We start from the raw sequence: 26,534 nt of genomic DNA on the forward strand, positions 1-26,534 counted from the left end.
TTTTTTTTCTCAGTGTATAAAATACTTGTGCTTAAGAAATATGTATAAATGACTTTGTTTGAGAAAATGTGGAGGTCGCGAACTTAGTTGCCAATACAATATACCAAGTACCCAAAAATTAAAATTACGTAGATATGCATTAATTCACAGTGTTCCAAGAGCTTGGTCTCAGGGACGTAACTGTGGACAGTGGAACAAGAGGAGTTTCCCATGGCTGATCAGCGTCTCCAATTATTACGAATTCGACTCGCGGCTAGGCCTGTCGTGGTCGAAGGGGTTCCCAGTGATCGGGAACGGTCTGGTAGCGACCAAGCCTCGGAGGATCGGCCAGGTTTCGCTTCCTGAAGTTCCCGTGGCGGCCGATCGGCCGTTGTACCGAGACCGGGGCCCGGAAGATCGTCGAGGTATACGTCTCCCGCGGGGAAACGCACCATTTATCCACGTCAGCCTCATTCACCAACACCGGTGTCCCGGCCGCAATCTACGATCCTTACCCACGTGACGGTGCCGCACATAAATATACTCTTGAGCGCACGCACGCACACGCACCGTCTCCGCGTTTTCACCTCCTCCTTCTCCTCCTACCGCCTCTTTGCCCGCCGGCTGTCCTGGTTGCGCCGGTTTTTCCGTCTCCTTTCTGTCCGCGGAGTGCATCGCCGAGTGCATCCTCGTCGGATGCAAGCTCGAGCAACGCGGAGACGCACAGTAACACGCGAGACCGCGTGGAACACACGTTCCGCGATCAAAGGAGAGGGACCACGCGTGGACAGGTGTGCGTGCGTGTTCCGATGCACACGCGAGCGTGACTGCGGCCTGCAGCGCTCGCTGCAGTTAAACTTTTATTCATCGAGTAAATAGCGAATTGTAAATACTGTTTCATTTATGGATGATAATTCAGATTTTTTATTCGATATGAATGCGTGAGCGTGAAATGAGATTAAGAATTATATAAGACTTGATTGGATTTATTCGAATTTTTTGTGCAAACGAGACCGAGAACTTTATTCAATCATTTTCCTTTCAGGTATCTACAAAAATGAACTATTATCTCAGGTCTAAGTACTACTTTAAAATGTATTATACGAAGCAGAAAAAAATTATTTGCCAGTAAAGACTTGTTCGATAATGGCCAACGTAGGTACGGTGGCGTGCGCTGGCGCGTTTAGGTATGTTTGTGGAGTATAGGAGGCAGACACACGTGGAAGAGGCGACCGCGGCAGATTCACACTGGCAGAGCCACGGCATCCTGCTGCTTGGGCGGCTGACTGCGGATAGACGTCGCGATAAAACGCGGTTAACACGGAAATTAACCGTTATATCTTTGCACTTATTTACTCTTACACCGGCAGATAACCTAGCGAGCGGCGCACCGTATTTTACATAATGCAATCGGGCCGAGAGCCAGCGTCGCGGTCTCTGTATGGCCGAGGCCGACCGAGGAGCCGTTACCGGCTTTCCCGATTCCTTAATTCACCTGTGAACCCAGTGAACATAAAGACAGGTGATTAAAGATCTGTGGAAATCATAAAGAATGTGGGTGGAGTACTCATTTTTTTGGAAATTAATTTTTCTGGCCAGACCTTTCGGATCCCGAAGATAACTTACTCTGTACGTGTTATTCCAACTATGTACTAAAGTAGACAATTCCAGAGAATAAGAATAATATAATTGAGGACGTGAGGAATTAACCCACGTGTGCTTTCTAGGTAATTGATACTAACCGTGGGAATGCTAAGGTGTTTGAAGGTGGAAGGTCAGCATAACAGAGGGTGATTTTTATCAAACATAAATCATAAAGCCACTCGAAAGGAAAAATGAATAAGATTCTCGATTCATTACAAGCATCGTTTGTATTTACACACAGCATTGAATATACTTATTTTCTACCTTAAACCGAAGTTCTAAACCGAGATCTCCGGCGTGAAATTGCAGCCAGCTCAATCTATAATAGGTTTGAGAAAACGATTTGCAGAAGACGGTTCAGAAGTCCTCAGTCCTCTCTGCATAGCAACCCTCAAAGACTCACAGTCTACAAACATTAAAATTCCAAGTAGAACATTAGTACACGAAGTTTAGAGCGCATCCGATTTAGCTTGAATCTTTGCCAAGTTGCGAAATTCAGGAAACGCTGGTGACGTAAGAACAGGAAGTCGATGGAGTTTCTGAGATAACCATCTTGCCATGGACGAATTTAAACGATTTTCGAGAACCTATTCCGATGACGCATCTCTGCGGAAAGTTCAACTTCGTACACCTGTTAATGTTTGTTTTCTTTTGTGATAATGCAACTATTTCTCATTAATTGCCTAATGCAGCGCGGGTATTGATTGATTTAAAATTCTGCTGTGATCTTCTCAGCTCTCTGCAATAAATTCCTCTGCAATATTTATTAGAACAGTTATCAGTTTATATCTGAAATTCAATTTGTACAAAAAAATTAGTTTGCAAATTATTCAAAAGTTGTATTAAATTTTATTTTTATTACTTTATTTTCTATCGTTCCTTTTAGCATACGGGCTGAGCGCAAATGCATAAAACCCGTAGTCTAATGACGAGAAGCGATGGAGAAATTAATCTGCAAATCATTCAAAAATCCATTTTATTTCTTCTATATTTAAATATGATAAAAGAAACTTATTTTTCATGGTTCCTTTTGATGCACCCGGATTGAGAAGTGATCGATCCGAAAGTGATCCGAAAAATCGCGGCCCGGGGTTCCCGATGACTATTTCCGGTCGAAAACAGCCTCGAGCGGCATCCACCAGATGACTCCCATTCTCGGCAGGGCTGGCCAGGATCGTCGGTGGATGCTGGTGGGACCAGTTCCATCTCGTGCTCCTCTCCTTCGCCGTTTCCCATCAGCGGCGGTGTCAGTCTGAATAGGACGTCGACCAATGGGGCGACGGCTTTATCTTCGTCCAGTACTTCCATTGGCTGGAACCGGTCGGGCTTCTATCGAGCGGGCGTCAGAAGGCCGCGCCTAGCAGAGAGGTTGCTGCTTCGGGATCTGGGGTTACTGTACCTTCGGTGTTCCCCTCCAGGCCTGGCCAGAGAAAGACACACGAAGAGGGGAATCGTGCAACGGCTCAGACAGAGAAAGAGAGACAGAATGAGAGAGGAGAGGGGCTACACACGCAAACTCTATACACAGGGAGGCACACAGAGAGATGGTGGGAGGAACGAAGAGGAGATAGACCTAGTGCTCGTCTTCTTCTTCGTTAATATCGATGTTCCAGCCGTCCCTAGGCTGTTTCGAAAGTCCCTGATCGATATGACGCCCCGGCATCTCCGAAGTCTTGCACCCGACGACTCTCCTCTCCCTCTCTACCTCTCTCCTCGAATCAGGGGGTTGCTGGGGGTTGCTCTCTGTCGTCTTGCGAGCCTCTTCCGACGTCGTAATCTCGAAAGGATTGCCGGCACGCCTGATTGATAAGGCCGCAGACATTTTTTTTCCAGTCTTATTGCGAGGGAAACGGGGTTACCCTCTTCCTTAGCCTCGATTGAGGACTCCTTCAGCGTTCTTCAGGGTTCGTGGGGTGATTGTCAGTACTCCATTTGCATGGAAACGAAATTGTAGAAAGGTTCAGTGGAATCTAATTAGTATTGCTAGTAGACTGAGGATTTTATGACGTCCAAAATGCTGTACACTATTTGTACTTCAAAACAGGTCGGTGATAAATGCTCAGCGAAATATTTTTCCTCTCAAACTAAAACTAAAAATATTCTGCACGAGCCAGATTTTATCAGGAAGAATTACAATCATCCAGTTCCGCAAGATGGCACATCAGAAAGAGCTCGCACGTTGCTTCGCTCTATGCTGCAGCATGAAGTGCTCTTCATCATCGCCCCGATAATCGACCACATTTCAAACCTAATCGCACTTTCGGAGGTATTGTGCCGACCAGTTTCTGGATTCGCGGCCGCCTATATTTGGACGGTGCGTCTGGAACCAGTGGCGAGCTTGCTGGTGTGTTTGGGGCTTTACCGTCGCGTAAATTCATCGTCGAACCGCGAAGGAATCGTGTCTCTGGAGTGGCTCTCTCGATATATCCCATTAGGTTCATTAACCGCGGGTGGCACAATCGCTTGCGCCTCTGCGAACCCGCTACAAATCGGGCCTCGCCTTTTATACGCCGTTACCACTGGCCCCGGCAACAGTTTCTTGCGCCGCGGCATGGCACCGAGGAGCTTTCGTGTCCGCAGGATTTCACGGCAATTACGTCCGATGACTTTCTTCGAATTAATAGCCGGCCACCGTTTACGGAAAGTGGAACAATAGGGAAGCCACAATGCGTGGTCTTCGACCGATCGGTTCCTCGTACCGAGATTGATCGTTCCCCCCCGACGCGCGACGACCGTGTACTTTCGTTCGCCTGATCGGCCGGTGTCAGCTCCACGGCTAAAGGAAGCAATCGAAGAATGTCGACCGATCGATGGTTTTCTACTCGAGATCGCCGATGACAACGACCGGAACATCGCGACGTCGATTTGCTGAAAAACCTAGACCGAATTCTCGTGTCTTTGTTAGCTGTACTGCACAGTTGTCCGTATCAGAACAGGCTCAAATTCGTTTCAACTTTCGAATTAATTAAATTATTCAATCAAATTGCAGCCTCCGTAAGATTTTATGTAGAATTACGGAAGTGAATTGCAGATTATGTGATAAATGTAGAATCATTAAATTGAATTGTAGATTCAACCGCTTGTAAAATTATTAAATTGGACTGTAGATTGCATAAAATATTGATCAAATTATTTAATCGATTTATAAACTATTCAATATTCGCAGCAATAATTTTTATAGATTAGGAACTGTAAGTCTCTAAATAATGTATCGAACTTTATGTTCTCTTGCACAACATGAAAACGTACAGGCTGACGTTTGCATTCAATTTATGCTAAAGAGTTGACTCAACCTCGCAGTGTTGTAGATTTATCATTTTACAGTCTTGTTTGCAAGCATACATTTCTTAATTTTGTTGGCCGGAGTAATTTCCTCCACTGTTACTCCACCGCTTCTTCCGAAACAGTCGAGCCACGCAATACGTTTATGTTTCACAAACTATAATTCACGAAACGAAGCACAATGTAATGAAAGTACTTCTGCTAGCAATTTCTATTTGCATACAACCAAATTATAGCGTATAACACCCTCTAACACGCAACTCACGACACGATAAATCATTCATAATCCTGGTAACAGTGCATTCGTTCGAAACTGTTTGATAATAGGCACTGTGATTTCGATAAATCATCGCTGGCCTGTGAAAGTTTATGCAAATGTATATTTCTATAGACGAGCCCAAAGAAATCCGTGTTAACTAACTTGCATTTTCACTCAGCATTTCAGAGAAATCTAGCTACTCCTGATGATTAATTTGAATGGAAGCTTAAATGGCTGCCATAAGAAGATTAATGGATCTAGATGAATGTACCACTAAGAATATATTAAACAAAAATGCATAAACAATTACCAAAGTGAAATTAAACTTTATTATCTGTACAATCGATAGAAGCGACTGAGTCACTGATTTAATTCATAAAATTCTGCAGTCTAACTGCGCCATAAAGTCTTTCCACAAAAATGATACGGTTTACTTATTACAGTAGTTTCCAATAGTCTCGAGACTCGCACGACGGTTAAAAGAGTCTTTTGCGACGAAGCTGGCGAGGTAATAACAATTTTCCTCTTTTCCCGAGGGAAGTGCCCGGAAAAAGGGTGTTTCACGATCGGACTGTCTTTGGCCGACACCTGGAAGGATCTCGAAAGCTCAAAGTAACGCTCGCCGCGTTAGCTTTCTGAAATGCGGCGTACCAAGGTGTGCAGCTAGAAAATGGCAGAAACGGCTCTGTCGCGCGAGGGTGGAGATTGTTGCTCGAAAATCTCAGCGAGTTGAAACGTTTCCTAAGCGTTCGCGGGCGCGCGCGCGCCAGCCCCGGCATTCATTATTCATGATTAGCGCCTCCAGCTCGTCGACATCGTTTTCAAAGCGTTCGCCGTGCGTTCGCGTTTCACTCTCAATTAATTTGTAATCGGCGGCCTCTCAATGGGAAGCGCGCTTTCTCGCCAAGAGAAATGACGTGACACGCGAATGGTTAGTCACGCGTCAGTCACGCATACAGGTACAAATCGTCGGCTAAACCGCCGGCTAAAGGCCGGCCGAGCGGCCCGTACGAAAAACGGGTTTTCTCGGACGATTTTGATATTGGTAGCCGTTTGTCATGCGGCTACAGACACTCGAGAACATCTTACAGTGGTCCATGAAGTCGTCTCAGCTGTTCACGTGTTTCAGTCGGACGCAGAAATGAAATAAATGGAATTCATTAGGGGTAGATGGGGTTTCCGGTACAGGGTGCGATAGATGAAGTGTTGCAAGCTGTTTTGTCTGAAGCTATTGGAGATATGCTTACACTATATTTTTCCTATTTTAATAATCAATTTTATTCATTTCCACTCCTGCCATTAAAGGTTCCTTGGCAGCAGCTTTAAAATAAATTGAAGGGACGCAAACCTTGCAGTTTAAGATTTGTTGCAAAAGATTCGAAAATCGACCTCCTCCAAAATTGTTCCGCAATACGTAAACCCCATTTGATTAAATTTCCACCCCTTCCAAAACACCGTCCTTAATTCCAGCTTTAAAATAATTTTAAGAGGCGCGAATCCTTGCACTGTAAGATCAATTCCAAACAAGGTCTATTTCACCGTATTTCAATCATTGCACCATGCTCCAACCCCAATTTCCCGAATTTTCCCCTACACCCGCATCGCCAGCTTGAAAATAATTTCCAGATCCGCAAAGCCAGCGCTCCGTCAGTCGTTCTCAGCGATTCCAGCGTCGTCTCGTCTCGTCATCGTACATAAGCATCGGCGTCGTCGCAGTCGGTCGCTTCTCTCCGTCGCATTAACGAAGACAGAGCTTGCCGACGTCACGGCGCAAACGCCGGGCGTCCCGACGCCTCTACCCCTCGCGTCGTCCACGTCACGTAGCAAACCCCACCCCGTTCGGTCGTGGTTGCACGCGGGGGCCAACCCCTCTATCCTGGCATGCCGACGTCCGCCCCTGGCCCTGGCTGGCCAGCCCAGGATCGTACTATTACGCCGACGGGAGCAGCTTCCCTCGCGGGCAACTTGTCTGCCGTGCAACGGCTGACATCGCGCACGATTTTTCCGAGCACGCCGGCCTAAAAGCAGCTCCGTTTTCGCCGCGTTTCCGTTTCCGCGAGCGGGGAAAGTGGCGTCTTCCGGTTCCGAGAGGATCCGTCGGCCGCGAGTGAGAGTCCGTCGACGTAGCCAGTGTGTTGACAAGGTCCGGCGGCGCGACGAACCGTGCGAACGACGCCGGCGTCCACGAAGATGACCCGGCCCAGGTGATTTGGGGGCCTTGGGCCGCTGACAGGTAGAGACTCTCGAGCATCAAGGAAATTGGATGATCAAGGAGCAAGCCTCACATCCCTACACTCAGCATTTAGCTGGCATCTTCATAAACGTTGGATCTTAGACATAGTTAACCTAGAAGCTGCCACAATAGTGTTCAAAGAGTTCCGTATCCATCTCCAATCGTTAGAGTCTGTGAGTCCTTGTGTGTTCATCGGTTGTCTCCTCGAGAGTCCAATTTTCCTGGCTGGGCGCCTCGAGACGTTCTAAAGCAGACCCATCCATCAATTGCAACCTTGTACCTTGAAGACTATTAACCTTGATGATCCCAGAAGAGTGTTCACATTGTTTTCCATTAATATTTAATCCCCAAAGTCTGTGAGTCTGCGTCCCAAAACGTGTTTCCTCGAGAGTCCAATTTTTCTGCTCGATCGCACGTACGTCGATCTTCCGACGGCCAGTTGCTGCGCCACGTAGAGAAGGTTCGGATAGGTTCAGGAGAGATCGCTGTGGCTGGTTCAAGGTCGCCCGAGGGATTCGGATAGAAATAGCCGGGTTCGAGGCGTGAATCGGTGACGCGGTGACGAGAGCAGTCGAGCGACGGCCGACAGAAAGCAGCGGAAGAGACGTCGAATCGACGCTGGAATCCGACGCCGCGTTTCCAGCTGGTTAAACGGACGTCCAGGTAGGTAAGAACAGAGTGCCCGGGCTCTATAGAGGATCGTTAAAATTTCGCGGGACCAGGGATGACGTTCTATGGCGACGATTCGGATGGTCTACTGACGTATAAGAGGACGGGATTCGCTGGATTTTTCGTGTTTTTTAGCCGGCGGCTACCTGACACACCTTTCTCGGAGATCCTGCGGGCAAATTGTTTAATTTGTGCCGAAACCGGCTGTTGATTTGATGCCGGCTCGATGATGTTAGACAGTGAGTGATGGGCTTGGTGGATTGACCACGGGGGCGCGTTCGGGGGTGAAAAAGGCTTTGAAGTTGTCATAGTTGACTTGTGGATGCGATTGATGCGACGAGTGGTTGTCGGGGTGTTGGATGGGCAGTGTTGGTTTTTGATGGGACAGATAGACGATATTGAAATGGTTGTTTTTTATAGTAGTCTTGGTTGTTGCCCATTGTCTTCAATCTCCTCTGATTGGCTCTGATCTACTAATCAATTTTTATTATGGATTATGGTTCAAGATCATACATTACTGTGACAATGCAGTAAAATGAGGTTCGATTATTTATTAAAAATGACACAAATAATAGAGCACATAATCAACAAACAGAATCCTTAAATTACAAATATCCTTTCGCTTCCAACGCAAACAAGCACACCACAACATACTAAACAACGCCACATCCGAGCAACAATCACAACAAAGTAAACAACAGCACATCTAGGCATCGATAACAACATACGGAAAAACGACACAGCCGAGCGACAATCACATGAAACAAAGCAACACCAACCACAACAAACCAAAGACCTCCAAGAGCCCGCGAAGGTGCAAAACAACGAAGCCTCGGGCAGAAGACAAAAATCAATAAAACGAAGACAAGGTGCGCGAGCAGTCACTCATAAACAATCGCGGGGCCCTCGGGTAAAGGGGTTTGCCGGTCGATTCGGTAACAAGTAAGAAATTCCACGGGTACAAGCCGGGTACGCCGTAAACCACATGTCCGTCCGTAGCCGGTAGGAACAATGAGACGGAATCGTCGTGGTATCGGCGCGAAAAACGAGAAAGAAAGTAAAGGGACGAGGGCGTGGTGGTGTGTGCGCGGCCCGACGCGACGGTAGAGAGGGAAGGGAAGAGGTATAGTTGTAAATCAGCTCGCACACGTTCGGCCTAATACGTCGGTGACAAGCGGCAGCAAAACGGCGTCACCTTGGTAAAACGAGGTGTACGGTGATTCCAGGCCTCGCGACGTCACCTTCCATTTAACTTACGGAAATCACGTGCGGGCCCCAGAATGAGAGAGAGAAAGAGGGAGAGCTCGTAAAGGACGTTGAGTTATTGTGGCGATCCGCAAGGTTCTACTAATTAGCTCGCGGCCGATTCGAAACCGAGAGAGCCACTACCCCGGGAGTCATTCATTAACGGGACAGCAGTCACGAATTGTTTTCATTCATCGGTTCTTGCGTGCGCGCTCTCCAACCTACCGAGAAGTGTCCTGAATGAATGCGGCCCCGACGTCTCTCCTGCAGGAGCAAGTCCTTCAGATCCTCGGCAAGAGGAGATGACGATGACGAGGAGGAAAAAACACCCCGAGCAGGATTTTCACCGTGAAACGAGTGGCCACCGGCTCGAGTGCCCCGCTAAATGCCTGAACAAGAGGTTTTTCCCGACGCCGCTGGGACCGTTTTGCCGCAAACAGCCCAGCGAATCACTATTAACAAATTGTAATGAGTTACAGTGGCCTTCGTCGCACCGCGGAATTTTTAGACAATTTTCATCTAGATTTTGTTGGAGCTTTCTCGCCAGTACTCTTGCTGTTTTATGTAAATGACGAGACTGGGACTGATTGGATTTGTTTGGGGTTGATTTGTGCTAAATAAAATAATTTTAAATGCATTATGTCTGTCCTAAGTTCCAACCAGCTGCGGAAGGATGTCATTGGAAGCGTCGCAGAAAAATTTATGGAGACGGTTTCGCAGAAGTGAGAAGTCCGATAGAGCGATTAATTACATATGTGTACGCAGAAAATATACTTCAGTTTTAAAGACTACTACGATTTAAACTGCACACATTCGGTGCAAGAAATATAGGGGTCGTAAAACCAGTAGGCGGTGGAAACAGTAGCACGCTTGAGCCGCGGGAGTTACGATGCTCGAAGCCGAGACTTTTTAATTCGTGATCAAATTTTCTGCTTTATTGCACCTCTGTCGACTTGTTTAAAAAATATCCGTTTAAAATTTTTCAAATTATATTTCGGGGAACGCTCAAATTCGCTTTAGTTAACACGGTCTTTTATGTCAGCTTTCCGCGATTTTTAATGGAATTATTAATTTTCAATATTATTTCCAACGGATCCGGCTATCAAATCGGCATTAACAGCTAAAAGCTAAATGATCGGCGATGTGTACGGTTTGGTGCTCATAAAGCTATCGAGCCAGATGAATCGAAATGACCCGGCATTCACGGGCGGTTTTGGAGGTCTAAATATATAGTTAGTGTTTAAATCGTCGATGTTCTAGATAGTTGGTACGTATCTCTGTGTGTATCGAACTGAATTCATGACAATTTTATATTTTCAATTCTGGATTTCTGTTGAAATAAATTTTCACTTTATATTCACGTTGTGTTCGCAGAATGTCCTGGAGGCAGCAGAGACCGAGATGCTGAAGGAAGTCGGTTGCGGGAGCAGCACACCCCCGCCAGGGGATGGTGCGATCAGCAATCGTCAGGTCACCACTGGCGAGAACAACAATAGTGATAGCGGCCTCGGTTGCGGGGGTTGCGGAAGAGAGATAGCAGAGAGATGGTACCTAAGGGCTGCTGATCGTGCGTGGCATTGTGGCTGTTTGCGCTGCTGCCATTGCAGAGTCCCCTTGGCCGCCGAGTTGACGTGCTTCGCCAGGGACGGCAACATCTACTGCAAAGAGGATTATTATAGGTTAGTGCTGAGTACTCGTAAGAGGATTAAGTGAACGTTGCCTAGGGTTGACCGGACCGGTGTCCCCTAACTCCCTTGAAATCGGAGGCAGCGGAGGAATCGCGCTATACTAGCCCTCCGAGGATCTCCTTGCAACTATTAACCGACTATTCCTCTGACTATACCGGCAAATTGGATGCTGCACGCTGCCGTTGGGTATTTCGCTCGAAATATTCCCCCGAATTATTCGGCTGCAACATCAAACACGGTCGCGCGTTCTTGCAACATAGAAGAATTTTCTTTGTGAATAATAGTAACTAAAGTTTTATGCAAAATAACAATTTTTAGTATGAACTTCAGCACGATCATTAAATTTATTCAGTTCATTGACACAGCCGTAAAAAGTACATTGGCAAAATAAATGTCATTCTCCCAAAGCAATTACCGGAGAAAAATTCCGCAAATCGAAAAAAACCCTATCAAACATGGAAAGACTTAATACAGAAATAATTGCTCCCCACATTGTCCAAATTATCCTCGAATGAACGACTAAAAAGAGGATGTTTATATTCAAACCATTACTCCATAAGCAGTCCGTTCTTCACAAAGGAATACACGTCCGTACAGACGATATACTTAAAATACGTCTTATGAATCTTTTATGTGTCCCCTCAAAGCTGAATCCTCGAAAGTTTTAATAAACGATGCTATCTACCGCGGGCTGCTCTTTCTAGTATTTTTCTTAATTCAAACTTCCCGGCCTTTGAGCTCGAAAACGAGATACAAAAGCTGGAGAGAAGTTTTTCTACTTTTCCCAAGGATTTCTTCGGGTGCTGTGGCCGAAGAGCGCACGGGGGTTTCGCACACGCGAAACAAAGCGAGCCTGATCGCTCAGCAGCGCCATTATACGTCGAATTACCAGGATGACGAGCGGAATTAATGCAAGATCCACCGGTTCCCGGTGGAACAGGGTCCCTCTATACGGGCTTCCCGTTTCAGTATTTATTGGGGTATCCGCGAATTTGCATAGGAGCGTCCGCCCCGCTCAAAACTCCGGCCTGGACCACACAAAATGTCTACTAATGGCCAACGCGAACCTTCCGAGCCTAGGTAGCCTAACCGGGGACCTGGAATTCCACGATCCGGTGATATACTCGGCCCGATAAAAACACGCGGTCACGATTTCCAGTAATACGCCACCGGGTGACACTTCGTTTTTCGTCTTGTTCCCGAACCACACTGCCTGACAAAAATATTCGCACACCCTTTAACCCTAGTTCACACGTTCGGTTTAGACCCAAATTGGTACTGTTGTAACCTCCCTTCAATTGTTCTGGAATTCCTCAATGAATTTTACTTGCACTATGTATTTGTGACAAAAAAGGAATAAGTCTAATTTAAAGCAGAAAAGATATTGCTTAAAATTGAGGGTAAATTTTAAATTTACATAAGGTGGAGTGGGGTAAGTCCGCCCTAGTTTTTGCAAAGTTGGACTTTGAACTGATGTATTTTCAGTCTGGTATGTAAAAACTTAACGTTCTTGGTATCAAACTCTTGCCACAGTTATTACTGATGAATTAGTATTATGTAGGATTCTAATTTTGCTTGAAAATGATCATTTTAATGGGATATTGTACAAAGTGTCAACTAGAACGCACTTGCCCCGAAAATGGGGCAAATCCGTCTCTGAGAGTTAAAAATGCTTTCGAACCTTGTTTTAAGTGCTACGGGGCAAGAAAAGAATGATTAACAAGCCTGCTTTAAAATGCTTTTTACTGCATTAAATATATTGTTTAGTTTTATAGTTACCCATACAGTACGCACTTACCCCACCTTGACAGTACGGACTTGCCCCGTGTAGTAATATTTACGGGGCAAGTGCATCTTAGTGTTTTTCTCAATAAATTTTAAAAAATACAATAAAAACGGTTTATTTAATGTAAACCTACATCAATATTTGTTGTATTTACCTAAAACAACAACACAGAATATATTAATAACTTGTAAACTATTGCACGTTCAGGGTAACCTCAAAGTTGTACGTGTACCTCGCACGTGACTGTTTGGCATTGGTTCATTTAAGCGAGGATACTTATACTTATACTACATTAATAAATACAAGCTAGAGAAATTTCGTTCATATTATAATAAAAATAACCAATTAAGGGACTTGCCCCGTAGACGGACTTACCCCACTCCACCTTAAGTCTAATTTAAAGCAGCAAAGATATTGAAAAAGTTTGGAAGTACATACTGTTATATTATTCTCAACCTATTCAACCTATTAAGAAAGAAAATAAACTTGCGTTTGTTATTCAGTCAGGAAAAAAATTTGCAAATGTTTGCAGAGACAAGAATACTTGCGTGCGTCACTGTACGTGTCGTCAGGAGAACGTTGATCGATAGATCGATCGCCTCGGTCTCGCGTGGGCGTTTCTACGATTCTGCGAGTTCGTGTCGATAGCAATCTAGATAATCCTACTATCAATTTCGTTTTTTACCCATTCTCGTGTTCGAACAATTTTGGTGGTCCACTATGTTTAGGACAGTTAGGAGTCCTCCTTTTTATAGCGATTTTATAAAGGAATCTATTTTTTTCTTTTATAGAGGAATTCTTTTTTCAGTTCCCTCGGCGTAGACTGTATTCGGTGAGTAATGCGAGTTTTATCATTGCCGCAGGAAATATTTTTCGAGTCACGCCGCCGTGGTCGATTGTCAATCATGCTTGAACCGGTATCAATTATTTCCACCCGGGCTTTTGTGAGCTCCGTCGAGGTTTTTACCAATTTTATTGTTGCATTTTGGTATTTACTTTTGTGGATTGAACGCGTGCGTCGTAATCACGTGATTTTATTATTGGAAGTCGTGTTTGCTGATTCGCTTTTGAATTGAATTTATTACGAACACCAAAATTCAACAAAATGTGCAGTTGTGTGCGCCTATAGCTACATGGTTCAATATTTTTTATTTTGAAATTTTCGGGCTGCCAGAATGATTTTAAAAAGCATCGGCAAACAATATTTGCCAATCGGATCGAAGTGAGCTGTTCGTGATGTTTGCACGTTATTTGATCGTTTCGGCATGCCGAAAGGCCGATGACGTGCATAGTTGAGAATTGAGATATTAAATAAAAAATGAATGAATCGCACCAGGAGGTGGTCTACGGTGAATTAGATGCTGCAAGGTTGTTGTTGTGTTTTTGCTTATGAAAACGATGTTCTCGTTGAAATTCCGAGCACAGTGAACAGGAGCGGGCGAGGCGGAGGAGGCACGCGTTGCATAATTCCCTCGGAGTCCTCAAAAGCGTGAGAACCGCCTCCGTCTCTTTCCATTTCCGGCATCCTCCTTTCTCCCTCTGTTGGCCGCGTTAAGCGGATTGAAATTGTTAAATTGACGAGCTTCGACGGGGACGTTAAATATTCAATCCCGCGTATGAATTATTCACTTCGGAAATATTACCGGCCGCCAGTGAATAAACGTGACCGAAGTTTCGAGCCTCTATAGCTGCGCGAATTAATTAACGAAAAACGAAAAACTGTTGCCGGGGATTAAGATATGTTTGCATACCGAGTGGCAGGATTGTCCGGAAAGGTGCAGGAATAATGGAGAAACGAAAATCGAGGTCCGGCAGCCATGTTGTACACCACCCCTCTAGTTATTCCGTCAATGGAAAAAAAGATCAGGTTCCGACCTTGCAACGCTGTAATCGACGTCTAATCAACGCCGCCTTCTGAACTTTTCTGGAACGATATAATTAGAGGGCGCACAGGGAGTAGGAGTTAAGTCCGTCACAGAACGTCCCACGTGGTTCAGTATGTTGTTACAAGCAGAAAATTGAAAGGGTTTTTCTGATGAATTAGAGATAGGCTAACGAGTGCAGTGTACTTTGCGTTCTGCACTTGGATTCTTGTCATTGATGTGCAGCTCTTGAAGATACTTCCGGTCGACATTTTCCGCTCTCAGTTTCTTTTTGATTATAAATGTATAAAATACGCAGTTTATGGTTCACTATCAATTAATTTATTGCTTGAGGTGAGAGACAACTCCTGATAAAATGACGATGATATCGTCTAATGCAGGCATGTCAAACACGTGGCCCATCGACAAGTACTCTGCGGCCCGACCAAAAACTTTGTCACTGTTGACAATTTACAACTGGAATTAATCGAAATGCAGTGTGATTCCGTATTGAAACTAAAATATATGGATGTTGGGATTCCTGATTTCTACAATTCTACAATTCTACAATCTGTCGATCGATTTACCAATATCACTATTTTCAACGTTAAAAAATGATAAAATAGGGGAAAGGTCAAGATTAACAGACCAGCTTGTGCAATCAATTTCAAAAATAATTACAGCTCAACAAATTCAACTGAATTTTGAAAATTTGGTTACTGAAAACAGTGGCAAAGTTTCTTCGAAATAAAAAAATTCAATAGTTTTATATAAAATAAAGTAAACTTGAAGAAAAACAACTTTTATACTTCATATGTTATTTTGTATGTGTAACTGCAATGTTAATAAAAAAAATCTGGTCCTTCTTCATTTCGAGTCTGCATTTTTTATTACGGCCCGCGAATTAATTTATAATACTTAATGAAGCGCTTGCTTATAAATGAGTTTGACATGCCTGGTCTAATGCAACGAAAAATCACGAATGCATTCTTCTACCACTTTCAGGGTCTCCAACCACTTTAGATGAAACTATTAATTATCTATTCGTTACTCCCATTGAAACACCAGCGAACCCAGCATCACGGTGCTCTTTGTCTCTCGTGTCTCGCCGTCCCCATAGAGCATGGTGCCCCCTCGTTCAGCTAGAGAGACATAGGATTCCGAGCGAGGGTGTAGAGCGCTCGTAGAGACCGGTATTCCTCGAGGTTGGAACGGCTGCCAGTTCGTTAGAGAAGAATACAACCGGCTCTCTCCCATGCAATATGCAACGATCCATATCCAGGCCAACCCCTTTGTCTCTATTTGGTTTTCGCGCTTCGGAAACTGTAACGGCGGCTTGATCGTCGACGGCCGATATCGAGGCCCGCGAGGAACACCACAACCACCCCCCTATCGTCTCGCGCACCTACCTCGGCACGCCTACGCTCGCGCAAGGGGGTTATGGTGTATTAGTGGAAGAAAAACGCGACGGAACAGGGGGAGAGAGAGAAGGGTGGGAGAGAGCCGGCATTGTTCTCCGATTTTGGTCCGAGCGGATAGTCACGAACAACGGGGGTCACGTGCGCGAACAACGGGGAAGAGAAGAGACCCCGGCGATCGATGAATTCGAGCGACGATCGGGATCGTTGATTTTGTAATTAGGGGATTCTACGAAGAACGCGTGATCGGGTAGTCGCCTTGAAGGAACCCGGAACGACGGCTACTCTGCACCTACCCGGGAAAGAGGGAGAGAGAGAGAGAGAGAGGGAGAGAGAGAGAGAGAGTGTGTGTGTGTACCCGATCCAACCCGATCCGAATCCGCGCCGTACCAGAGTGCTCCCGGGGAATTGAAACGGTTTGATTGGTGGCTAGATACCGGGACGACGTGTACTCTCTGCGCCGTGCCATTGTTGAGTCTCAGCGTGGTCCTCACTCTCTCTCTCACTGGGAGCTCTGGATGTCTAACAATAAAGGACTTTGAAATTTTCATCGCTCTCGCCTTGGATTGTGCCGTCTTCCTTCAGTCCTTGGTGATGGAGAGATAGGGGATTTTCGTGGGAGTAGTTATGCTATTTATCGATGGAAAAGTAACTGATTCGTATTGTTTCAAAATCAAAGGCTGAAGGATTTTCGTGGGATCAAAACTTCCCGTTTTGATATTGTTTATTTGCTTTTTGGTCGCAGGTTATTCGCCGTCTCGAGGTGTTCCCGTTGCCGAGCAGGCATCTCCGCCTCGGAGCTGGTGATGCGAGCTAGGGACCTTGTGTACCACGTCGCCTGCTTCACGTGCGCCTCCTGCGGCACCCCGTTGAACAAGGGCGATCATTTCGGGCAGAGGGACGGCCTGGTTTACTGTAGGTGAGAAACACGAGCCGGAATTACCATCCTCCAAAGGCCGTCTCTTTGTTATCAACGAGTTTGATGACGAGAGTGACAGAAACACGAGCCGCGTCGCGTTCGCTTTTCGCGCACCGAGCTTATTATCGTTTTTTACCGTAATGACAGCCCTCGGGCGCGATAGTGAATCCGGTCCTTAGAATTCTGAGTACACCCGAGGAACCCCGGGTTATCGAGGTTAAAACGCGAGAAATATGAAGAAGAAGCGTCGCGATGCCGAAGCGATGCTCGGACGGATCGATGGGGATGTATCGGTGTGCAACCAGGGCTTATCACCGGACGTCGCGGACGTTTATTAATCCACCGACATGCTGGATCTTGATGGGAACAGGTCGACGAATAAGGATGCACAAATGGTACCGGTTAATTCCGAGAGCTACATGCTGCGTCGAGGATTGTTGGATATTTCGTTCGGTATCGTTCGCACGGCAACATTGAGATATCAAACTGTAAACCGTGACGGAATAATAATTTCCTCTCGCAGTAATTAGGGTTATTACTTGTTTGTTGGCACTGATGTATTGGTACTGGTGAGGTGGCTGTATCCGGGCGTTTGTCACTTGCTGATGCTGTGGTTAGAGGCAACGAAATTGTCGAGAAGTGAGCAGTCCAATTTATTTAGATTTCCCGATAGAAACATCTTTTCAATACTTTCAAAATAGCAGATTTTAGATAAAAAAGGAATGCTCAAAGTTCGATCACAATTTGCACCTTGAAGATCGCGTTCGTTCGCGAAACGCAATCGAAGTGTTCTCCGAACGTTCGATCAAGAAAACGATCTCGGATCGGGGATCCATCGATCCGATCGAGCCGCGTCCCGGCCATTAGTCTGTCTCCTCTCGCGAGCGGGATCGCGTTCGCTCGTTCATCGAACTCGGAGGATAACGCAGGGTCGCCACTGAAATACTCGACAGCAAGGTTCACGAATGACGAGCTGGTCGGTCCCAAGACCTCACTATGAGTTGCTCTGCTGCGCGGGGGATTACGGGAGCGCGACCGGGAGCATCGAGGACATTGGATCACCAGGAGTATCGCCGCTTCCGGCTTATTACAGCGCCGCGGAGCAGAGTCCTATCACCTCTTCGGGAACGGTGCAGAAGGGCAGGCCCAGGAAGAGGAAGCTGTCCGAAGTCACCGGATCCGAGCTGCCTGTCACTATGAGGCTCGCTGCCGGAGCACTCGGTGAGTAATCCTCAAGCTTTCTTAATTGCGCCTTCTTGCCCTCATTCTTACCCTTCCTTATCATACGTCTCTCTGATCACGGAATGCTCGACGTCACATTCCGCGATGGGTTTTACTTCCAAGGTATCGTGTGCGACTTGTATCGTGGTTTTCTGTTTTAATCGCTCGTGGCGGAGGTGTTTGGGTGTTGTTCGTCATTTGTAAGACTGGTTAACAATTATTTTTTCGATATTGTAAATTCATATCGCACTCTTCTCTTTTTCTTACACACGTTTCACAAACAAATTCATACTCTATATTTATATGTGAATGCTATATGTAAATACGGCCCCACCTCCGTGTCCAAAGTATCAATTATAATATTCCACGTCTTATAAATATCTCTGCTCGCAACTCAATTACACGTCCCATTTCCCCCGTTTCCCGTCGAGCGAGGATCGCGAGGACCGCGTCTTCTTCCGGCGCGTTTCGGCGGGGCCAATTTAAATCGAGGTCAATTTAAAGGGGGCCGGCGAGCTCTCGGGCATTTGCCAATGCGACAGCGACTGCGAACGAGTTATTTATTCAGCTCTCGAAAAGGAAAACCGTTTTCGAGAGCGTCCGCGGACAGACCGTCGATCGCTGGGCGTCGCGACGCTCTGGTCGCGCAGTCGCGAGCCCAAGAATCAATTATGGTACAAGCTGCGACAGAGAATATTCTTGCTGGGAATACTCTTCAAATTTTCCTCTCAGCAAATCCTGACTAAAAAATTCTTTTATAAATGTAGACTAAAATAATTCCCAGAAATGCGAGATTTGGCACTCGATGAATTTGTTGCTTCAGTATGAACGCTTGTGTTCTAAATAAACAGATCATCTTTGCCGCTTCATCGTCGCTTTGATCGTTGATCGCAGCTCGCCCCTAGACAGCCGGAAGGCGAAACGTTGAAGAATTCTAACCGTATGGGTCTGCAAGAGAGAAAAGAAAAATGGGAGAGAGAGAGAGAGCGCCTAACGAGGCGAGTCGTGAACAATCTGCGCGCGATATTCGCGGGTCGCGATACTCGAAAGCTCCGGCAAATGTTTGCACACCGAAGGAGCCCGGCCATTATTCTCATTGCTCGGCAAATAATGCAACTCCCCCGGCTAACCTGTTCGATTCGAGGGTTGCCGAGGAGCCTGGCCAGTCGAAGAGAGACGGAACATGGTTCAGCATAGCTTAGAAAGAGAAAGACTGACTCACAACGACGACGGAGAAAGAGAGCGGAAAGAAAGAGTAGAGATCGCGAGCACCACGTGTTCCCATGGTTTTAATACTGATGTTTGAAAGCACACCCCCGTTTACCATCCGGCCCAATTATCCCTCCGGCAACCCCTTCCAGCCCGCGTTGTTTCGCCACTGCCAATTACACGTATTTGCGTCCTCGAACCGCGAGAGCGGAGACTGGATTCTTGTGAATTCTTTATTGTTCGCGACTGTACGAAGTGGTCCAGCTGTGTTTCCTTTTCTCACCCCTTTCTTTTCAAAGACATCGGTAGACTGCGGATTTCTGTGCGTATCAAAAATGCTGTATGTTGCAACTATATTTTCTATCTTAATCATTTCATTGAAAAATCCTCAAGCTTGATCGTTAACTTGAAAAAATCGCAGTTAAATAAATTGTTAAAAGTGTATCGTACCTAATAATAAATTTTGGGCAGATTTTTAGTCGGTAACAGTATTGTTAAAATGTTCCTACTGATTTATTTCTCACACACTCATTTTTGTCACAAATGCGTCAAAACCACAGTCCAGTTTCCGCTCTCCGATCGATGGTGTAACACTGTGATCCACAGAGATCCAGTCGAGAATACCGGTCTTCCGGGAAAGGGTTGCGGGCTTCAGAACGACGGAGATCTCTTTGTACCTTAATGAATTCTGTTTTTGAGGAGTTCAACGTGGCTCCCAGGCTTGAAGGAGTTAGCCGAGCTCTTTTTTCACTTCGATCTACCGGGAAAGAGCGTTTGGATCTTTCTTGTTCGACTACGGGAAAGTTCGTTCGGCTTCGGGTGTTAAAAGCCTCTGTGCTTAACGAGCAGCTCAAACTCAGCGTGGAGAGTGTCCTATTGCGAACAGGCACTGTGCAATTCTTAAATTGCTTTTTTTCGAGCATTCGTTGCTTCTACAAGTTTGTATTTTTTTTATACAGACCTGACGTCTATAAAATTGTTTATAAAACACGAATGACAACATGAAACTGATAAAAAAAATCTGAAACATTTGTGAACGAGATTCCATCGGTCCCGTCTGCAAGCTTCGAAGCAATTCCCGTTCGAAAACGGAATCGCAGCGATTCCGCGCGCGCGGTGAAACGCCGGGGAAAATATTTCCGCAAGAAGTCGGCCGCGTTTTTCTCCCGTGGCGGAACCAGTTGGACATCTCGGTGATTTTTCAACGTGAACAGCCATAAGGCTTGTTGCGAGGGTTTCCAACGGGCAGGGGACTTATCGCGGTCGCAATTCCAACGATTCATCGAACGCGCCCGGCGCGGACGTCCAGACAAGGAATAGTTCTGAGGGATCTCTGGACCGGCCCGGTTGCAAAAAGTGTCCCAATTATATATAAAGACAATAAAACGCGATCCGGTCGGCGGGTTCCCACCCCGTCCTTTCGAGCGGCGCGTAGCTTCATGGACGATTTTATGGCTGTTGGTCGTAAATTCCTGCCGGTAGTCTGAAAGTGATTTCGCCTGATCGCACGTCGATTATAAAATACGAGGGTCAGTCAAATGGTAACGGATTCTGTAACGTCCAACAGCACGGCTCTTATCTAAATAAAACCACGTGGGATCTTTCAGTATACATGCCTGACACTCAATCCGCATCGTGGATTATTCCTAAAATGTCTTTACTGCTTTTCGTTTGATAAAATCCTCGGTTTTACGCTGAACCCACCGAGCCTTAACAGTGACTGGTACGTTCCCTTTTAAAGAGGACAAGATCGATTTTCTGCCAAAGATATCGATGTAATCATTTCTTTCATTTTTATTTTTTCAATAATTGTAGAATAAAAAATCTGGAACCGGTCGTTTTGACTGGTGTTAATGGTAACCGATACGCTTAACTCCATTTTATCATGTGTCATATTTCACCCAGTCATTTTTGTCACACATGCATCCCCAATCTACTCGCAACAGTCCGGCTGTACAAGCCCTCGAAACCGCTGGAAAACGTCGTAAACCATCGCCGGAGCAAATTAGATCCTTGATAACCCCGGAATAAAATCGCACACAGGCCGACTCGACAAACGAGGGTGCTTTGCGCGCGTTAAATGAATTTATCGGCCGGCCGTCGCGCGAAATGAATGCGTCGATTTTCGGGATCGTGTTCCGCAACACCGGCTCTCCGCGGGCCAGTTAGCTTCTCGTTAAATTAACATTTGTCCGACGCCCGTCGCGTTTGATGTCGACCGATCCCGTGCCGAAATTAGCTTGTTTTTCATTCCGCGGCTCCACCCGGAAATCCTGTACAGGTGGCCCAATTTTTTCTGTTTCGAATTGTTACGGAGGATCAAAATTATGTTCGCGTTGTACACTACTGGCGAAACAGTTGCAATCGATTGTTTCCGGGAATTGTTGGACATGATAAATTCTGGTTGCAGACTGAGTGTTTTAGATGGTAGTTGTTCTTCGGTGGATTGGTGGGATTGTTTGTCGGTGGTTCTGTTTTGGTGAGTTGACAATTTCGGGTGTGTTCATTTCGATTTTCAATGGGGAGTTTCGATCGGTACAAGAGTCAGGAAGAAGGGCGTACACAAAGAATTAGTCTCTTTAAATTTAAGAGTCTATATGTATAAAAGTTCCAAAAAGTCAACTCTCACATTTCGAAGTGCTGCACTCGCTACGCGAACACAAAAAATGGGAACAAATAACGACACTCATAAAGAAGTTCACGAGTGAAAGAAGCGGCTCGGAAAAATATCGGAGAAGATGACATAAAACGTATCGAACAGTCTCCAACATCGGGAAACCGTGCAGAACCATGTCACTAAATACTTGTACGTAAGAAGTACATAATAAAAAAGGAGCGAACGAGTCTTCATCCCCGACGAGTTCCTTTTCGAGCCTGTGCAAAAAGAGATCGGGCATTGAGCGCTTTCACCTGCTGGCGAACTTCCTCGTTAACCGTCTAGGAATCGAAAAAACATTCCGAATTTTTTCCACTCCCGGAAGAGTCCGAGAGGTTAGTCCGGCGAGCAATTTCACCGTGTTCGAGGAGCTCGCAAGCCGAGGCAAGGCGAGGCAAACCGAGGCGAGGCAAGACGAGCGGAGGAAAGGCTAGGCCCCGCGGACAGTGACAGATGGGTATCGGTGGCGAGATGCATCGATTGGCCGATCTGGCCGGAAAAGAATGCTGCCGCGGCCAATACGTGGCCGCAGCCAGCAGAATGGCCGGCGAAACACTATAATGCCGCCTGCGTGTGTTTCTTGCTAGCCCGGCCGTCCCTCGGGCCAGGCTTCAGCTTTGCTTCGGCTTCGGCTTCAGTTTTAGCTTCAGTTTTAGCTGAGGCTGAAGCAGGTTCAGCAGTCTCCGTGTGATTTCGGCTCCTAGCCCCCGAGACCTGACAAATTGTAATCTCATTCTTGAACCACGAAATGCCCAACAAGCCATTCCTGGACGGCCGGGAGCAGACGAGACGAGACGAGACGGCCTCGTTTCGCCGCCAGAACACGGCGACTTCGCCTTGGGAACCAGGCCAGTTTCGCGAAAAAAACTTGCGTACTCCTTTTCCAGGACGCTCGGCTACGTTTATTGATAGAGCTGGTTCTAGGGAAAGCGATTCCGCGGCTGCGAGCTCTGGACTTTCGTTTCCGTGGGAAAAGAGACTGTCGCCCTAGCAAAGCTTCCCGATTTTTGGATAATTCATCATTCCTCGGGAATGATCACCTACTACAATCTCAAATATTAAATCTTGCAGGAAAAATTTAAATAATAATCTTAACTCAACATTCAATGTATCCCCGATCTTTATATCAACACAGTTTACCCACAGCTTGAACCACAATTCCCATCTCAATTTCCCAAAACAAATCAGCCCCGATCCCATCAAACACCATCCCCTACACACGCCCCATCGCCACAACAACACAAGAATCCCCTAGCGAAAAGTGTCTCCCGCAAGATCACCATCCGCGGCTAATTTGTCCCGGTAAAATACCAATTAGGAAGAAGTCCAGGCTTCCGCGGCCAACAAGAAAACCGCTGTCTCATCATTCTTATCGATCCCAGGGATCGATCAATACCCAGCATCATCAGGGGGACACGATCATCAATTTGGCCTGGGTACGCCTAATCTTTCTTCGATTCCCCAAAGATCGAGGATCCAGGGAACGGGACTGGATTTTCCGGAGATCTTTCGGTAACAAAAATCCGTGTCGTTCACCCTGAAGAGAGCAAAAGGACGAGTCGGTGTTCTTCTCTTTTCTGGATCGCGAGAGCCGGAGAACAGCCCGTCGTCCGCAGGGAATGGAAGTTCGGGACAATAAACAGTAATGGCGGATACGTGCTCGGGGATTTACTTCTGGATGACTCTCTGTCTCCCCTTCGCCCCTTCTTCTTCTTCTTCTTCTGGTTCTTCTTCTTCTTCTTTGCAGCTTGAGGCCTCCAGAGCCCGTTCCTCCTGGTCCGCGGCCAACAGCAGAGTCCCGGGTCCACCGGCCTGTCCACGAACGTCGCCGGAACCCGTTCTTTCTCTCCATTGAATTCAATGGTTACCCTCGTCGTCTTATTTATTGGATGCGTTCCTTCGCTCTGGCGCGGCGCGGCTTGCAACGGCACTGCAACCGTTGCACTCGATGTCCTCCCCGATCCGCTCCCCGAGCAAAACGAGAACAGAGCCGCGACGCGCGGTTACGTGCGCGGAAATTCGTTTGAGCCCGCGTCCATACGCTTTCGCGACGTCCACAAGATCGATTCAGGAATTTTGCAATCGACGTTGGATGGTGAACATCTTTTCATTTGAATTTCCCGGCTCCAGCCCTTCGCGAAGGAGGATTTTAAAAAATGTATCCGGGATGCGTTGAGTCTCATTGTCGTCAATATATGATTCTTTTGGAGAATTAAATTGTACATCGATTTGAAACATTGTGTCTCTTGTTTGGCATTTTCTTGTAATTTTCTGTTTGAAGAATGCAATCGACATTGCTCGCTAATTTGAAGAATCAGCGAGCCCGCGGACTTTGAAACGGGAGGACTCTCGTGCACTTTGTAATAGTACCTGAAACTTTGAACACGTTTTTACGGGAACTATGGTTTCCGAAATTGTTTGACATCTCGAAAACCAATCGGCCAATTCACTTCAAACTTCGCAGACTTTTTCAACAGGCGTTCTACTTCCGTCTCGAACTGGGACTGATCCCGAGTGGATACTTGTGGAATTTTATTGCGAGCGAGAAAATGAAATTTTGCATTCCATTGAAAATCGATTGTCAGTCAAAATATAATTCCATCAATCGTCGATTAAAATTGTATATGAAATGAAGAGTGTCCGGAAAAATTATTAAAATTTCTCTTCTCATCGATTTAAGCATTCGTTATATAAAAATCCGCATCCCCACTAACACCTAATCTTACATCATATAATGCATCAATAATCCGCGATTAAATACGCCGACCTTTCTCGCAATGCTTACATAAATAATAATGAACATGCGCTTCGCGAAAAAGCTTATGATTAATCTAAGTCGCAATAAAAATTCGAGAGTCAAGCGGATCGACTATTGAACCGAGAAACACAGTTCCACGGAGAAATTTAATCTCCCCGCATGATCATCATCGTCGTCATCGAGTTTGTTGAAAGAGGTTAGGCTCGTCGCGCGTGTATGGCGTCCATACGGCGCTGGCTTTCGCGGACCTATTACAAAGATTTCTTAATCTGATCGGCCGGGAGGACGCGCGAAAGGAGCCCGGTCGTGTCTGTAAAAAGACCAGACAGCAGACAGAAAAAAAGGCAGGCGTCGATCGAACGATACACGCCAGGCTCGATCGTAAATGAGAGGATTCCTCCCGACGATCGTTTCTGAATGCTTGTGATCCATCAATCGATACTGGGACCGGCTATCTAGTCGCATTGAACGATTTGTTCCTCTGCGACGCAAAAATTCGGCGGAAACTCTGTCGCCATGTCGTCGGACAATTTATCTGCTTCGTAAGTAGAAATGGTGTGCAACAGACAGACTGGTCAGACAAGTTGCAATCCGTGCGTCAAACAAACTTCGAACTGTATTGAATATATTAATTCATCTTTCGCCAAAGAACAATTTATTTCATTTAAAATTAAATTGTACCACATTGTCAAATTAAAGGATGAAACTCGAACGTTTGTGGTTTCTAAAATTATCGGACATTCATTTCTGGTCGAATTAAATTGTCCGTGCCATATTGTCAAATTAAAGGATAAAATTCGAACGTTTGCGGTTTATAAAACCGTCGGACATCGGCGGAATGGATAAAATGGCAACGTTAGGCTGCCCCGAGGTAGTGACTTCCTTTTTTAGAGAGTGCGGAGGTTGAAGGGGGCCCGGTTGAGCAAACAAGAAGCGAATTTTCGCAACAAATATGTTTGAAACGCGAAGGGGGACGAGGGTATTGAATAATGGAGGACATTTTGTTGTAGAGCTTCTCCATCCCACCGAACTGTCTTCGTCCATGGAATCCCTGGCTGCGTACGACGCGTCTGTTGGGTCACCTGGCCCCGTGCACCAGAGCCAACGAACGAAGCGGATGCGAACGAGCTTCAAGCATCATCAGTTGCGAACGATGAAGAATTATTTTGCTATAAATCAGAACCCCGACGCGAAGGACCTCAAGCAACTGGCGCAAAAGACCGGGCTTTCGAAGAGGGTGCTTCAGGTAGGGCATCGATTTTATTTTCGATTCTCCTTTCGTTTCGCAGTTCATAAATATCAGGTTGTCCCAAAAATTGATTATTACACTAAGTATCAATTTGTTAATGCTGAAATTAACTAGATTATACGGTGAGAGCTTCATTATCAAGTAGCAATTCAATTAAAATTGCTACTCAAATAGTCTAAACTCCCTAAGACTTTAATTACACCCTGAGGCACAGTTTAATTGATAAAACAATAAATAATTTCGCTCCCATCTAAACTTAAATACGCTCCTGTAGATATTAAGATTGGTGTCAAAATTCTTAGTCTGGAGGATCTCAGATCCTGTTTTTAAGATAGTCGAAAAATTGGGAATTGTGTGTGGAAATTTCTGGTGACCGGTCGAGTTCTGGTTTATCCAGGTCTGGTTCCAAAACGCCCGCGCGAAATGGCGACGGAACATGATGAGGCAGGAGGGCAAC

General features: G+C 46.0%; 2 protein-coding genes across 10 annotated transcripts in view; one reads left to right on the forward strand and one right to left on the reverse strand.

Annotated features, from left to right (window-relative positions):
- LOC143213892 (uncharacterized) overlaps positions 1-26,534 on the reverse strand; it is a 48,925-nt gene continuing 22,391 nt past the window's right edge. The window contains exon 2 of the mRNA XM_076434206.1: positions 1-26,534. This exon is cut by the window's right edge and continues 3,585 nt beyond it. The gene's annotated coding sequence lies outside the window, so the exon portion shown is untranslated.
- LOC143213890 (LIM/homeobox protein Lhx9) overlaps positions 7,002-26,534 on the forward strand; it is a 21,863-nt gene continuing 2,330 nt past the window's right edge. Inside the window, exons 1-8 of one of the 9 annotated variants that reach the window (XM_076434197.1) lie at positions 7,005-7,397; positions 7,899-9,776; positions 9,965-10,068; positions 10,686-10,990; positions 16,811-16,984; positions 17,973-18,205; positions 25,839-26,074; positions 26,475-26,534. The exon at positions 26,475-26,534 is cut by the window's right edge and continues 2,330 nt beyond it. In XM_076434197.1, the coding sequence (XP_076290312.1) occupies positions 9,614-9,776; positions 9,965-10,068; positions 10,686-10,990; positions 16,811-16,984; positions 17,973-18,205; positions 25,839-26,074; positions 26,475-26,534 (1,275 nt within the window). In that variant the 5' untranslated portion in view covers positions 7,005-7,397; positions 7,899-9,613. Of the gene's footprint in view, positions 9,777-9,964; positions 10,069-10,685; positions 10,991-16,810; positions 16,985-17,972; positions 18,206-25,838; positions 26,075-26,474 lie in introns of all 9 variants that reach the window. The other 8 variants (XM_076434198.1, XM_076434199.1, XM_076434200.1 and 5 more) reach the window with 8 other exon arrangements.

Source organism: Lasioglossum baleicum, chromosome 12 (assembly GCF_051020765.1).
Source record: "Lasioglossum baleicum chromosome 12, iyLasBale1, whole genome shotgun sequence".
In the NCBI taxonomy this organism is placed as follows: Eukaryota; Metazoa; Arthropoda; class Insecta; order Hymenoptera; family Halictidae; genus Lasioglossum; species Lasioglossum baleicum.